This window comes from Telopea speciosissima, chromosome 1 (genome assembly GCF_018873765.1).
Source record: "Telopea speciosissima isolate NSW1024214 ecotype Mountain lineage chromosome 1, Tspe_v1, whole genome shotgun sequence".
Taxonomy (NCBI): domain Eukaryota; kingdom Viridiplantae; phylum Streptophyta; class Magnoliopsida; order Proteales; family Proteaceae; genus Telopea; species Telopea speciosissima.
The window spans coordinates 21,424,900-21,440,626 of NC_057916.1; the positions used below are offsets into that span (position 1 = coordinate 21,424,900).

The 15,727-nt window shown below is 39.1% G+C and overlaps 2 protein-coding genes and 2 long non-coding RNA genes across 7 annotated transcripts; 3 read left to right on the forward strand and 1 right to left on the reverse strand.

The window, feature by feature from the left end:
* Positions 1 to 906: 906 nt before the first annotated feature.
* LOC122662479 (protein transport protein yos1-like) lies at positions 907 to 5,306 on the reverse strand. The gene is made up of 2 exons (XM_043858121.1): positions 5,203 to 5,306; positions 907 to 1,254 (listed from the first exon to the last, which is right to left on the reverse strand). Exon 2 carries the CDS (start codon positions 1,249 to 1,251, stop codon positions 1,018 to 1,020), a length of 234 nt encoding a protein of 77 aa, XP_043714056.1. The 5' UTR covers positions 1,252 to 1,254; positions 5,203 to 5,306; the 3' UTR covers positions 907 to 1,017.
* Positions 1,215 to 5,283, forward strand: LOC122662485. The gene is made up of 3 exons (XR_006333037.1): positions 1,215 to 1,278; positions 2,589 to 2,595; positions 5,215 to 5,283. It is a non-coding gene; the product is annotated as an uncharacterized LOC122662485 (long non-coding RNA).
* Positions 5,307 to 5,538: 232 nt separating the features above from the next.
* On the forward strand, positions 5,539 to 8,742 carry LOC122662461 (fructokinase-like 1, chloroplastic). 4 transcript variants are annotated; one of them, XR_006333034.1, is made up of 4 exons: positions 5,539 to 6,411; positions 6,625 to 7,585; positions 7,827 to 7,919; positions 8,591 to 8,742. XR_006333034.1 is itself a non-coding variant. In XM_043858109.1 (2 exons), the coding sequence occupies exons 1-2, from the start codon at positions 5,548 to 5,550 to the stop codon at positions 7,315 to 7,317; spliced, it is 1,557 nt and encodes a 518-aa protein (XP_043714044.1). In that variant the 5' UTR covers positions 5,539 to 5,547; the 3' UTR covers positions 7,318 to 7,665. The 4 variants fall into 4 exon arrangements, 1 of the variants encoding a protein (XP_043714044.1); XR_006333033.1 differs by lacking the exon at positions 8,591 to 8,742 and having other exon boundaries at positions 6,625 to 7,599; positions 7,827 to 8,044; XR_006333031.1 differs by lacking the exon at positions 8,591 to 8,742 and having other exon boundaries at positions 7,827 to 8,044.
* A 3,721-nt stretch (positions 8,743 to 12,463) lies between these two features.
* On the forward strand, positions 12,464 to 15,727 carry LOC122662488. The gene is made up of 3 exons (XR_006333038.1): positions 12,464 to 12,474; positions 12,892 to 12,896; positions 15,166 to 15,727. It is a non-coding gene; the product is annotated as an uncharacterized LOC122662488 (long non-coding RNA).

Sequence of the window (15,727 nt, forward strand, 5' to 3'; positions counted from 1 at the left end):
TGGGCCATTTCATCTTCGAAACGTGCCAGAATAGCCAAAAACTGCATATATATGGCGTTGTCCCTATAATGCTCGTCGAAAGCTTCACTTTGATATGTATTTCGACCTATTTCAGTTCAAGTCCGAACCGGATGGATTTCAGGGGGAGGGGCAATTTTGTACTTTCTGATGTTAAGAGTTTTGTTATGTAATGTTATTATCTCTTTGAGAGATGGGTGAGAGAGGATTTTGTATTTTTGCTTCACAGATTAATGGATTTGTACTATCTCTGGACCATGGACATAGCCTTCCTTCTTGGGGGTGAACCACGTAAATCTTGTCTTGTGCATGTGTTCTTTTTCACTTTGCAATTTCTTCAGCAAAATCATCATTCTGGGTATTGTTTTTCTAATAATATCATCCTTTAATGTGTCTATTTCCTAATTGATACGTAAGGGAGTTTTTCTTTTTCCTCTCTCGTATTCTATTCTTTTCTTTTCCTCAACATAGGAATGTACCATCTAGGGGTTGGCATATGTATGTATATATATAGGGACCGACCATCCTCCAAGAATAGAAAATAAACTTTAATAGAAATGGTGTTATACCCCGTAACCTGAACATGATTAATTTAGTATTGGTAATAGGCGGGTTCTTTTCATGGAATCCTATTCGTGTTGGTCCAACGGAGGGACATTGACATTAACAAGTAAAGGTGGACCATGAAGTATTATGATGAAAATAGTGGGTTTAATAAGAACATATATAGTGACAAATGATTTATTCAAATATGTCATTTGGAAGCCTAAGGAGGAAGCAACACTAAAACGTGGTAGGGTACAATACACACCTTGTGGATCCAAAAACCAACAGATGAAAAAGGCTAACAGCAACTGTCCAAGTTCTTACAAAATTGATACCCATTGAAAAAAGCCAAACGATTCAATATGTATCATGTCTACTTTCTTACACTGCTCAAACAGCTAAACAGTTGAAGTGTATCATGCCTGCATCTCTTGCAACATCCAAAGTTAAACCTCACCCAGACACCAGTTTAACAGTTATAAAGAGGATATTGAGCGCTATGAGGGGCAACCTCATGTATTGGATTGCGTATATTAACCCTATAATCTGTCCCTTAAGTGACTTTGCCTTGGGTCCAGTGAATTCTGAGAAGCTCCACCCTCTAGGAGCAAGAAAGCGGTTCTCATTCAGTACTGCAAATGCATTTGCAAGGAGAAGAAGTCCTTCCAGAAACGTCCACAAACCCATGTCCTGCTTGATAAAAGATTAACTGCAGTTCTGACTTCTGAGGCAATTGTATAGCTGCAAAGAACATTATTATTCAGATATGGCAGTAGGAAGCACTGGCAGAGTTCCATCAATGAGCATATGAATTGAACAGACGTCTCAGATAGATAAACATCGAAATAAGAATACATAATTCAAAAGCTGGTTTCAAAATCCATGTCTTGTAAGAAAATAACGAACTTGTTAATACTAATATCTATTTCTCATCCTCCCCCCCCCCCTAGGTACTCACATTTATGAACAAGTTGACTTCAAATTTACAAATGGAAGAATGTTTTCTTGGGTCCTACAACCGCAATTTTATGAAGTAAATATGGTGGTTTGTTTGTAGCAAGGGGTGGTGAATATGGTGGTCAAAAGAGTTCGTGGTTTAAAACTTAAAAAGGACTTTGTCGATTACAACAGGGTATTTTTACAACAAATCATCAATACACTGGTTGGGTTGCTATTTAATTGTTTTAAGCAGCATGTCAAGAAATCAGATGATTTCCATTGAAATTTGATCAGTTAAGTCATAAAAATTCAACCCTAGGAGATATCTTTATCACTATAAAATGGCTGCACTCTACATGCTTTGCCATCAATGAATTTATACTTTCAGCTCAATCCCTATTTTTCACTTTTACTTTGAGAATCAGCACATAGCTAACCAATCATATGGCCGGCTGTACACATCTTTCAGTTATTCAATCACTATCAATAGCAGCTGACCTTCACTTAATCCCAAATTTTCATCAAATATCTAGCAATTGACCATCATCCATCACCATAAACCTAGACAACAAATACTTGGTTGCTATTTTTCAAAACTTTATAGAGCAATGGGATTTACTCAGTTACTTCATAGCAAGGCTGTAAACGGATAACCGAAAATCCGAATTCGATCCGCATCCGTATCCGTTTAGGGGCATCCGTATTCGATTAGAGATATCCGGAAAAAAATCCGAATACTCCGAATCCGAATACTTAATTATAAAAAATTAAGTAAATAACGATCTTGAGGGTTTTTGAAGATTCAACAAGTTCTAGAATATGAGGAAAAGAGAATCATGATCTAAAACTATGGATTGAGAGTGAATTGTATCCACTAGGGGGAGGAAGGTTCAGGTTACACAAGGCAGAGGTGTAAACGGATGGTCGAAAATCTGAATTCGATCCGCATCCGAATCCATCCGAATCCGTTTAGAGGTATCCGTATTCAACCAGGAAATATCCGAATCCGATTACATCCGATCCGTAACCGAGCCGAATCCGATCCGTTTACAGGCCTACTTCATAGTAGTCCAAGTCCAACAAAGGGAGAAGGTTATCTGAGCCCATATGATGACTGCATTGTACACGTTTTGGCATCAAAACTGAGATTTCTTTAAGAAATCTCACCAATTACTCAATCCAGACAATCAAAACATTAAGGGAGAACATGTTTCTCTCACACACTCACCCCTACAAGCTACAACCATCCATCCCAATTCATCCTGTAAGTTTCATTGAATTGGAACCCTAAAGTTGTATACCTTGTTTCACGTTGATTACTAGGTTAAAACCTTATTCATGAATTCAAGATTCCTTATTCTATAATGCTGTTTTCTAAACCCTATTTCTTGAGAGGTGTAACCAACAATTACCTCTACACACATTGAATATATATGATTTCTAGGCCAATGTTAGCTGAATTAGTCCATAAAAAAGAAGTTTTAAACATAGCTGAGCTTCAGCTGATACGCATACAAGAAGGTGTCAGATATATACCATACACAGATACAGAGCTAGTATCATATACTCAAGACCCAAAGAAATGGTCAACTACACATCATGATTGTGGTGTTTGGGGCTACAAACATATAAATGGGTCTTGATAACTAATTAATTGTCTTATATATAGTGGATTGACAGATGGATGGGTGTCATCTAAGACTACCTACGCTAATCAATTTTTTTGACCACAAAGTAACAGACAAAAAATCTTGTCACAGAACCTTTTATGGCTCGTCTTAAACAAGCAGCTAATGTTCAGTCCCAGAGAACAATCGATAATCCAGTAAATTGAATAGACAGAAAATAGGAACATTTAATAAAGTGTGAGTGTGGGCATGCCATAGTTGTCACAGTGCCTCGGCGACCCAAGGTGGTGGAGAGGGTCCAAATTCCAGGTGACACCAACCAGGCGGCCAAGGCGTCCACCTAGGCGACGCCCATGCACACGCATCCAAGGGCTAGTGAATCATCATTAACTGCAACATGGCAAATGTGGTGGGTCCATGTGATAGAAGGTCAACCACCATCCCAACCATAAAGTTTTGCCCAAAACAAGCATGCCACAATCCACATTGTTCAAAAGTGAATCTATAGAAAATTTTGACAACTGCCAAAAGATATGAATTATAAAATGGCAATTAATTGTCCACCCACTAGTGGACCACATGCCATGCTTATTTGGGGCTCAAGCTTGATTGGTGATATAGCGAGGTCCTCTACCATATTGACCACCTTCTCATTGAAGAAATGCTTAGTGAATGTACCAAATTCACTAGCTTTGGAGAGAGAGAGAAAAGAGGGGGAAGGGGGGGGGGGGGGGGAGGGATTCATGCTCTACTTCAAACTCTAACCTCCAATGAAAGTGGGTACCTTTATGAAAGTGACATCAAAGGGTGGGTATCATGTCACCAACTTTCATATTACTATGCACAAAAATATCAAACTTTTGGTATGAGGATTGTGAGAGTTTAAGAATTTTAGCTTTTATGGCTATTTCTATGCCTTCATCCCTGCTGCTAGGTTCTTGGTTCATATTCCCATTGAACTGTTCCCCATTAATTCAGGCTCATTTGAATAGGGGCTCCACTAAGCTTAAATTACAGTTTGAAAGTGGATGAAAGACAAACGCAACTGCATTGCAGCCTCTCACTAGAACCCAGAGAGGCCAAGGGAGCAAACAAGCATATGGGAAAAACAGCCAAAAGCAAATTTACAGTACCAAATTAGAGTAGAATTTTGATAAAATTGAAATTGGGAGATCATGCATCATAACTTCAGCATCAACTCATAATAAGTTGTAAACAATTCGGTCAGTTGTTATCATAACAAAATATTCTTATTTCTACGCAATATGATTCTGGAACGTTTGCATGTATACATAGTCAAAATAATTTAGTATTCAAATGTTCAGGTATGCTTGATCAATAGCGGGTGTCTGCAAAAATGGAGGAGCTAGGATCAAATAAAATCAAGGAAAATAAGATGCAACAGGTTGTAGGACATAAACAACCTAAGACATAGGTACTATAAAGACAGTTTGGATCTTTGACGAGCCTACAAACTGAAGCATGTTATAGGAAGCAGAGAGATTACGAGAAGACCAAAGCGGAATTGTAGAACAGGAACGAAGTAAAAGAATCATCCAGCTAAAGAAATATTATGAGATCTATAACGTTCCATAACCATAACATGTCGTATCGTTTCACATGAGCAGTCTTACATGCTATCCCATAAAAAATTGACGCAGAGAGGTTGAAAATAGGCCCACTGTACACGAGCAGGTAGATGTGACGAATACGCAATTGGAGATGAATAAGATCAGCGGAGGAAAAAAACTAGGAAGATAGAAATAAGCATGTTCTACAAGTTGCTTATAGATATCATGGTCAGATTGAACGGGCAAAAACTATTTTCCTACCAGAGAAGCTCCTCCAGGAGATCAGTATGCCAGAGTTTTAATTTCTGTCTCCTCTATTTGAAAGTTGAAACACATAACAAGTTCCAATCCACACTCAATTTGAGAGAGAGAGGGGGAGGAACTAGGGTTTTGGATGATTAAAACTGTAATTGCAACTCGGATTATTGAATTGCTCAGATTTTTGACCTACTGTCCACACGTAAACGTAGATTAGAGAGATAGAAAGAGACAAGAAGTACCTGGCGATCAAGTTGATAGAGTAGATCGATCGCTGAAAGTAATCTCCGTTCTCCGCTTTGCTTCCAAGAACACGGCTCAAGTCGCGAATGATAAGGGCCAAGTTGAGGGACGAATCGCTAGTTTATTAATTAAAGGGAATGCAACTGGAAAGAGAGGTTCCTTGAATCACAAAATTGCCATTCAATTTTGCCAAAAACTGGACTTCTTGAAAAGAATAAATAGAAAAGGTAGGGGTAGAATAGTCATTAGAAACAACTCCAGCGGAAAGAGCACTAAACTAGTAGGATAAGGCACCCCCTCCAGAATTCAGACAACGAAATGGTGTTAAACTTCTGTGATGAATCATGGCGGCATATCCGTTATCGATGTCTTTTCTTACTGTTTCGTATCTCCAATCTCCTTTCTCCTTCGTTTTCTCGCCACGGAACTCAGTGACCATTGGTGTTGTCGGTAACCGAAGAGGATCCACAGATGAAGTGTCAGTTACACGACTATGTGACTGTAAATCTAGAGGAATAGAGTCTGTAAGGGCAGTTATTAATGGTGATAATGGTGCTCCGGAAGAGCCTAAAACCACCCGCAGAGGCAGGAAGAAGGGAACCTCAACTTCAGCTTCCGCCACAGCCCCTACAAGAAAAAGAAGCCGTTCGATGAAACAAGAAATTGACAATGGAGCTGCCGAAGTAAAGGATACAAAAGAAGAACCGAAGAAAGAAGCAGCAATTTTAACGGAAGAAAAAGAAGAAGAAGATGCTTATGACGATGGGATTGATTCTTACGATTACCCCCCACTAATTTGCTGCTTTGGCTCAGCACAGAAAGAGTTTGTACCGACGGTTCGGGTTTCTGAGCAACGGATGCATCCTGACATTTACTCCCAGTGGAAGATGCTTCAGTGGAAACCTCCGGAGTTCGTCAGGGCCCCTGGTGGATCCCCTTCGAATGTTGCCATATCGCATGTCAGACTTGGGGGCCGAGCAGCGTTCATGGGGAAGGTTGGGAAGGATGATTTCGGGGATGAGTTGGTTTACACCATGAATAAGGAAAAGGTTCAGACGCGTGCTGTGAAGTTTGATCCTAAGGTGAAGACCGCAGCGTCCTATATGAAGCTCAAGTTGGAGGACGGGAAGATGAGGGCGGAAACTGTGAGGGAATGCGCAGAGGATTCCTTTCTGAGCTCTGAAATCGACTTGGCCGTGCTGAAAGAGGTAAGCAAGAATTAGTGTTGGCAATGGCCTTTGACTTGACAGAGTAAAAGCCAGTAGTTTTTAGCTAGAAGTTGTTTATGTTTACGATTCTAAGAATTATCCTTTTGAATGATATGGGCTTAGGCAGAATTGTGAGAAATTTGGTTTGTGAATCTGCTTTGTTGCCTTGTACTGAACTAGCTTTCATCATCTCTCTCAAAAATTTCCCTGCAGGCGAGAATTTTTCATTTTAATTCAGAAGTTCTTACATCGTCATCTATGCAGTCTGCCTTGTTTAGAGCCATTAGAGTGTCAAAAAAATTTGGGGGACTTATATTTTTCGATTTGAATTTGCCTTTGCAATTATGGAGATCTCGTGATGAGACAAGGGAGGTGATCAAGCAAGCATGGAACCAGGCTAATATCATTGAGGTATCAAGGCAAGAGCTAGAGTTTCTTCTCGATGAAGATTATTATGAGAAGCGAAGAAATTACAAACCACAATACTATGCCGAAACTTTTGAGCAAACAAAGGACCGTCGTGATTATTATCATTATACTAAGGAGGAGATTGCCCCATTGTGGCATGATGGAATGAAGTTGTTATTTGTGACTGATGGAACACTGAGAATTCATTACTATGCTCCATCATTTGATGGAGTGGTGATTGGGACAGAAGATGTGCTTATAACTCCATTCACTTGCGATAGAACTGGTTCTGGTGATGCTGTTGTGGCTGGTATTTTGAGAAAGCTGACGACCTATCCACAAATGTTTGAAGATCAAGATGTGCTGCAGAGGCAGCTTCGTTTTGCAATTGCAGCTGGAATCATATCACAGTGGACAATTGGTGCTGTTAGAGGTTTTCCAACTGAGAGTGCCACACAAAATCTGAAAGAGCAGGTTTATGTACCTTCATTGTGGTGAGAGTGTCTTTATGTTATGAGACAACTGATGGATTTTTGGGGTGATAGATAGCACTCATCTGACACTGGATATTGCTTGAGAACTGATTAACTTGGTAGACATAATGGAGATCGTTTAGCTTGGTAGACATGATGGAGATCATTGGCATCCTTAAAGATTGGGTGCTTAATAAATTTTGGAAGGACTAGTGAAGCTGGGAATTGAACAATGTAGAGTCGTTGGTTGCCTCATTGGCTTGTTCCTGAGCAGTACAGAAGAATGCATTAGGGTAAGGGAATTATGGTAAACCTTCTCACTGGCTATTTCTGGACTTGAATAATCTGGAGTATCATGGTTTCAACTCTGAAAGGGCTTTTTCTGTTTTCCTGATCACTTTAATTCTTAACTTAAAATTGAAACTTTAGTTTTTGAGAGATTGGAAATAACTCAGATTGCAAATTATTTGAGTTATTTTTATTCTTTTTCTTCATTCTAATCTGCTAATTTGATCCTCTTTCTCTTCTTGACAGAGTATCTCTAGTGGGACTGTCTGCAATGTTGAGGTTGTGAAAAGAGTTTCAGAAACTGGGCTCTAGTGAAGGCAGAGAAGTGCCTTGCATCAGGTAGCACACAGAGCTTTGTAATCTACACAGAATTCTTGTTTAGGCTTGTAATGGATTATTCCTTTACTAGCTTCTATCTGCTTTGACATATACTGAGATATTTGCCTTATTGTAGACTATAGCTATAATTGAAGTTTTAATTTACCTATTAGTAGTTCTTCAAGAGTTTATTGCTTAGAAAGCAGTGCCCATTTCCACTTTATTAAATTCATCTTTTGAGCAGTGTATTTATTAATTTACCTATTAGTAGTTCTTCAAGAGTTTATTGCTTAGAAAGCAGTGCCCATTTCCACTTTATTAAATTCATCTTTTGAGCAGTGTAGTCAAAGCATCACCTAGCTAACACCTGGGCGACTGCTTTGCTATCCAGGGCGCTAGTATCTGCATCAATTTCTAGGCAGCAGTGGGTGGAGGAATAGATTCAAGTATTATTAGAATAGCTTACAGAAGTTGAAATAAGATCTTTTTAATTTAGAAAAAAAATGCTGCCTGTTCGCGTAGCCCCTGTGCCCAGACACAGGATTATGCAAATTTACCGCACCACCCCGCCCCTCCTAAAATAAAAAATCTCATCCATGTTGATGCCCCTGAACTGGTGCATGGGCTACGCGACCAGGTAGCGATCTCTTGCGTTTTAATTTATTACAAGTCGAATTGTTATGTTTTTGTAGATGAGGTGTAGATCATTGGGTTTTCGGAGGGGGAAGGAGAAAAGACAACTGGGGGAAAAAAGAGGGAGCAGAAATTAAATGTTCGTGGCATATAATGTTCTATCTTTAAGATACTCTATGATATGATTTGCTCAATGGGTGCTTTCATATTCCTTTAGTTCTAATATTTGAAGTGAGTCAAACATAGTTGTCAAGGTGACTAGCTGACCCAAGGCATTTGGGGGGGCCTGGATGCTTAGGCGACACCATGAAGGCACCTAGGAAGTGCCTAGGCGACACAAGGCATCATCCTACTAGGGGCACTGGACGCTTAGGCGACGCCTTTACAACTATGGAGTCAAGTGACTGCTTATTTGAGTTAGGTACTTTCCTTCTATTCTTTGAGTAGTTACTTCTTTTCCCTCTCGATTCAATCACTCCTTGTTGGCATTATTTGGATGCTCTAAAACATTGTTAACCAATGAAACAAAAGTTAGTCAGCGATAAAAAAAAATTATAATAACATGAAATAAAACAGAAGTTACATATCTCATGATATTCTTAATAAAGAGCCCTTATAGTCATAGGTGGTATTAAGATGCTTAATGACTGAATCTACTCAAATCGCCTAAGCCTGTGAGCATTATATGGGGTTAATAATTTGACACTCTAATTTGAGTCATACCATGCCCTAGCAAAAGGTTGAATCAACAAACTTTCAGGCTCCATGTTTTGGTTGGGTTTCTGAATGCTAGGCTATGGGCAGTGTTCTGCAGTTGAAAACAACAAGGGCCCCAAACAACAATAGTCTCATTATGCATCAAAGGATAGCCAAAAAACTCTGTTTCATAGTGACACTAGTCAAGTTAGCTTCCAGTGCTTTCTAAGGTTTCCAAAAGTCGTGCATTAGAACTTATGTTGACGGTTGATCTTGTCATAATGTTCTACAATGCGACATGGAACTTTTCTTCTTCTTTTGTCCCCCCCTTCCTTAAGCAAAAATCGCAATAGCTTTTGGTAAAAATAGTGGTTTCTGACTGCTTTTTTCAGCCTCTTCTTTTGACTTCTTAGATAAAAATTATAATAGTTGAAAATAGCTATTTTGATGATCATTTTCTCCCTGCCTAGGGAGGAACTCTGAAGGTCTCAAGGAAGGCTGTGAATAGATTTCAAAAGCTCTTTTGTTTGTTTCTGACCTCATGACACTGAAGGTTTGTTCCTATAGGTCCATGACTGCCCGGCTTAAGATTGGCGAAACAGTGCTTATTTCTTTTCTCCTCCTGTTTCATCTTGGACAGGTCAAAACTACCGAAATATTCTAAATTTTGCCGAAATTTCGGCGAGTTTTCGAACTATGGATTCCCACCACTGCCGGGTCTGGGGAGGGTCATAATGTACATAGCCTAATCCAGTTACCCTTGCTTCACGGAGAGGCTGTCTCCCAACTTGAACCCGCGACCAGTAGGTTGCAATGGAGCAACCTTACCTTTGCATCAAGGTCCACCCTCTCTTTGAGGTGGCAATACTATTGTTCTTAAATTGTACCTCTCTCCTTCCTTTAAACACTTGGGCAAGGGAAAATTCAGTAATATGGCCCCAGCCATAGGAACAGTTATCTCATTTTTCTACCAACAATTTAAGCATATGCTGCCTTCTCATAGATACTAGCCAGAGCTTACTGAGGTTGTTTAGACCCTCATCTGCATTCTCATGAAACCGCACCATGGTGAACCAAAAAACTAAAACGGAGGCGATCTGTTCTGTTCTGCTTTGGTCGATCAATTAGAAGGGCCGTACCCAGTGCACAAGGCTCCCGCATTAGACAGGGTCTGGTTAAAATAGGAATTTTTCCTCACATTGCCTCCCTTTTAGTTATCCAATTCTTAACATGACTTCAAGTAAGGATCAATTTCTTCCAGTTCACAAGTATCACTAGTGCATGTGGCAATCCATCTACCCATCTGCTTATTGGAGATGATTTGGAGTCCAATGGAGCTACCCTTCACTGGATTTCAGGATTTCTCCGTACTCACTTGCAGGAACTTCCTTGATGCATTTAATCTCTTGTTTGAACCTGCTTAAATCAGAGCCATTTGATCTGAAATCTTGGGGCTATATCTCCCATCTGTGCTATGCTTCTACACGTGAAAGAAACCTCTCACTTATTGCAGACTCTTCTGCCTGCTTTGACTGAAAGAAGCCATGGAATCAACCTTGCAGCTGCCCCAACTCATTTGGCCCAGCTGACTCCCTTGCCTGTCTTCAAGTATAACACAGTAATGTAAGGGGATAGTTACAGTTTCTACGTTGAGAGAAAGATAGTTCTAGTAAAATCACCCCTTGGGTTAAACCTAGTCGACCCTTGTTAATTGTTTGTGTTTATCCCAGGAGCTTCACGAAGCAAAGTTCCACAGGTGCAAAATCCCCAAACATGGGGTACCTTCTGTGCAAATTATCCTTTTTTGGAAGGATGCTGTTTAAAGGTATTGTGAGAAGACATTACACATTTCCATGAGTTAAATCCATGGCTTCTCTCCACTGTCTCCCATTTGTGAGAAAGCCATACTTAGCATCAACCATCTTCCTCCTGTCTTCCACAGACTATTTAGGCTCAACGTTGAAGCTCCATAGCAACCTGGACAACAAAGGGATATTGAGATCAATGACTTTTATGAAGCCTGCACTCCTTTGCACTTTTCATTAAAGACTTGTATCCACTATACCAGTTAGATTTCTGGCTATTATCCCAGTTATCCCCAAGGAAATTTTACTGCTTTTGTTCCACACTATCAGCCTGTGACACCTGAACTGTGAGGAGAGACAAGAGATAGGTAGGAATACTAACAAGATCTGTACTCTTGTGTGTGGAATAATGTTTAACTGATGATCCTAAATATTCACCAACTGGCAGTTCTGTCAGTGCTTGAATTTTCTGGACATATTACCCTTATCTAGGGCTGTAAACGGCTCGGATTCGGCTCGGATTCACTACTATCCAAATCCGAATCCGTTTAACAAATGCACTATCCGAATTCGATCCGATATCCGACGGATATTTAAATGGTATTACCGTATCCGAATCCGAGAGTTTATCGGATATCCGGATACTATCCGATCCGATAAACTATCCGATTCATGAACAATTACACTTATGGATTTCCAACTCCGATTACCGATTTCCGACTCCGATTACTGATTTCCGACTCCGATTACCGATTTCCGACTCCAATTACCTATTTTATTAAACTGCTGCCTATTCTTAGAAAGGTGTTATTTTGTTCTTTAAATTGGATTATCATTAGGTTAATAGATAGATTGATCCTGTTATCTTCAAATCAAACCTCAAAATGAAGTTTTTTACACCATTGTCATTTGAAAACTATACCCATGGTAAATAGTAATACTCTTCACCAAATGTAGGTAATAAAGCTCAAAATGACAATAGTGTAGATTGAACCTGTGATTTTCAAATCAAACCCCAAAATGAAGCTCTTCATGTGTTTAACAAATCCTTAAGCATGAGTTCAAAGTAAAAAACTAGCAAACACTTGTTCAAAGACAAACACCATAGTATTTTGCAATTCTAAACTAAACTACCGGAAATAAACGATTACACTAGTACACTTCTAAATAGGATTACACATACAAATACTCTGCAAGCTTGTCATTAGTTTGTGCTTCAAACAACGAAGCTCCATTGATAACAACTCCAACCAATGTGAAAATTGGAAACCATCTGCCTGCAATAGAAATATGACAAGCCTTAGCAAATGATCTTATCTACTTGATTCACAATCTATTAATAAACTTTTATTAAATGATAAGAGCAATATCTATAAGTTACTTTGAGAAATGAGCCTACCTCTTAGAGAAACCCACACTCCCACTTTTTTGGGCACTTCCAAGTTCCAATCCTTGCTCCTAGCTCAAGTCTTCCAAAACTCAATCTTGAATCAAGATTGTTCAACCTAAAAACAAATGAGGGAAGAGAGAAAAATTAAACAGGATGTACTTGGGATCTATAGAGGAAATTCATGTCTCTCACATGGATTTAAGCATGTACCTATGCTTCAATTAGCAATTACTCCAAAAATTCACAGGGCTCAAGAATGGTAAAAAATGCACATAAACAAATAGCAAAGCCTACTTGAGGTAAGTTGAATAAATTACTAAATGTGGACAACTTAATTGCAAGATATCATCTCATTAAATGTACATGAGTGATATTCGAGGGAGACCACTATAATTTCGGATAAGGGCAGCCATCTAAAAAGAGACTAACATCAACTTATCACTCAATTGACCAAGACTTGGAGAAAAAGAAAATGTAAATAATAATGCACAGCAAGAGACAACATGATAGAACAAATTAGAATGATAATTGTGCTTATGAAATGAAACAAATGGCATTTACAATAGTTAATGCAAAAGACAAATGCCAGCTCTAGGCAGGGCTAATCAAGTGAGATTAGATCTGTAATCCATTTTATACTAGTTGCATTTAGATCTGTAATGGAGATTAGATTCCCTGTACTTGTATACCAATTATCCTAATTAGTTCCTTTACATTAACCAAAAGACAACATCAAAGAATAATGAGAATTGAGAAAACATTTGATCATATTATAACCTTCCATAGAATTACAAATTATCTAAAAACATAAACCAAAGGAAAGAAGAGAAGAAAAACAGAGTATACCAACAGAGGACTTCATTGACCATTAAGCAATCTTCCCAAGAGAGGTCTATGAAGTATAGCCATGAAGGCCAAGACCCATGTAGGACTTATCGGTACACTTCAAAGGAGATGGAGTGACCTGCATGAACAAATAATTCCCAGCAAAGAGATCACCCATATAGGGTCTACCCTCCTTCAATCTCCTGAAAAACTTACTCCATGAAACCCTAACAGCAGAGATCACCTTAGCTTTTCTCCTCAAGAACTTTCTTAATCCTGGGATTCGAATCTTTGGCCTCTTCTTACCAGCACCCTTTCTGATCTTGGGTCATTTCCTCACCCTCCAATTCACATTCCCCTCCTCTGCTCTTTCTTCTTCTTCTTCTTCATCATCTCATCATCATAAACAGGGCCGCCTTCATTTTTCAATCTCTTATAAGAAAGCTTGATGGTTGAAGCCATTTCAATTCCAGACATAATAATTGCTTTATGGAGGAAAAGGAAGGAGAACCCAGATGAGATTTAGAAAAGGAAAGTGGATAGAAAGGGAGAGAACAAGAGAAAGAGAATAGTTGCAGAAGCTGTTGTGGTTGGCTATTAAATGCACTTAGTAGAAGAGAAGTTAATAGAGGAGCTGGAAGAAGTTGGTAATGGTAGTTGGTCAGTGGTCACTGTTTGATGGGTACAACCATATTTAATGATTTTTCAGAAACAACAAGAACTTGTGTAACTCTTATAGAGCCACGATTGTACAAGAATTGCTTTATCAAAAAAAAGATTGTACAAGAATTGCAATCAACGTCATATTTATTGCTTCAGTTTTACTTACTAGTTGCTATTGAAAGTAGAAACAGAGGCTCAATGCGAAAAAATCATTCTATATGTGTAAAAAAAATCATCTACAGCAGCCCCATCTGAGCCATCTCCCCAACCCCTCCCCCCTCTCGACTCCAACAGTAATCTATTCTCCTTTCATCACCCATTTTACCCCTGCTGTAACCCTGTAACAGAAAATTCAAACAAACAAAAACACTCAGGCGTTCACAGCAAAACACTCCTCCCTTCGACTCTCATTCCCACCCAATTCCTTGACCCCAAACCAGATAACTTCTTCAATTTTCACTGCAAATCACCCCACCCATTTGACTTAAAAAAAACCCACTGTCGATTCCCAGCAAAAACGCTCACCACCCCTTTTTTTTCCCTCTGAAACTTCAATCAACCTATTCGGCTATTCTACAGTTCGACCAGTGAAAAGAAAAAAACAGAAAAAAGAGCAAAGAGAAGAGAGCGAGAGACAGAACAAAGAGAGAGATACGGAAGAAGAAGAAGAATCGTATACCTAATTGGTCCAGAGCGAGAGTCGAAGGGGTTGTGCGAGTGCCGTTGCCGCTAAGAGTCGAGAATCAAGAATGAGTGACCAGTGACCTTGAAGCTTGAGGGTTGAGTGTAGACTGCTGGCGCCGTTGAGAGCTTGAAAGTTGAAATTCTGAGACTTGAGAATCGAGAGTGAAAGAGGGAGGAAGAGATTCAAGAGAATAGGAAGCCCTAGTATTAGGTTAAGACTTAAGAGTTAGAGTGATATTACGAAAATAACCTTATAAAATACAAATAATAAGGGTAATACAGTAATATTGATATATTTTTATAAAAAATATTAAAAAATCATAATTTACAATCGGATAATAAATTATCCGATTATTATCCGACTCCGAATCCGATTAGCTTTCGAACGGATTCGGATATTTTTCGGAAACCAAAATTTCGGATTCGGAACCTCTTAAACGGATTCGAACTCGGATCGAATTCGGATTTTCGGCTATCCATTTACAGCCCTACCCTTATCGCCATTCACCCCAAATTCACTGCCCAATATGGCAATATAAAGATCCCTGAAGTGGTGAGAAATCAACCTTAGCATCTTTGGTTTTGCCGCTGAAAATAAAGGGTAAAAGTTCAATACATGGTGACAATATGATTGGGGTTGAGTCCAAACTTGACATGTGGCTAATCCAATGGCTTTGGTAGTATCCATTCAGTGGTTGGGTTGACCTGGTCTACCTATGTACCTTTTGGCTTAAAATGAACAATGAAGAAAGCCTTCACAAAATGCTGTGTCCCTCATTGTCCTTCCAACCTGTTGATGATCACTTTCGCTCATTGTTAGGGTTTGCTAGATCTCTGACTATCCAGAGCATGAGAACATTAGGGATTGTTCATTGAAGATGTCATATGTGTTGGTTTTTTTGGGTAAAACCTCTACTTTGGCATTGCTGCTGTGCATATGAAAAGTTTGTTACATGGTCTCTTTCTGTTCAAGGAACAAAATTATTAGGAGGCTGAACAATTTTGGAAGATTGGTATTTTGACTGCTTTATGAAGATTCACAATTTGTTTCCTTGAAGCATATTTTTCATATTATTGGTTTTGAAGTTACCTTGTGTATTTTGGGGTATAGTTGAAGACTCTTTTAGGTGGCT

Bases quoted from the DNA above. Each gene is read 5' to 3' on its own strand.
- LOC122662479 (XM_043858121.1), bottom strand. From the start codon at position 1,251: ATGGGTTTGTGGACGTTTCTGGAAGGACTTCTTCTCCTTGCAAATGCA.
- LOC122662461 (XM_043858109.1), top strand. From the start codon at position 5,548: ATGGCGGCATATCCGTTATCGATGTCTTTTCTTACTGTTTCGTATCTC. The intron at 6,412-6,624 runs GTAAGCAAGAAT...ATTTCCCTGCAG, and splicing joins ACTTGGCCGTGCTGAAAGAG to GCGAGAATTTTTCATTTTAA.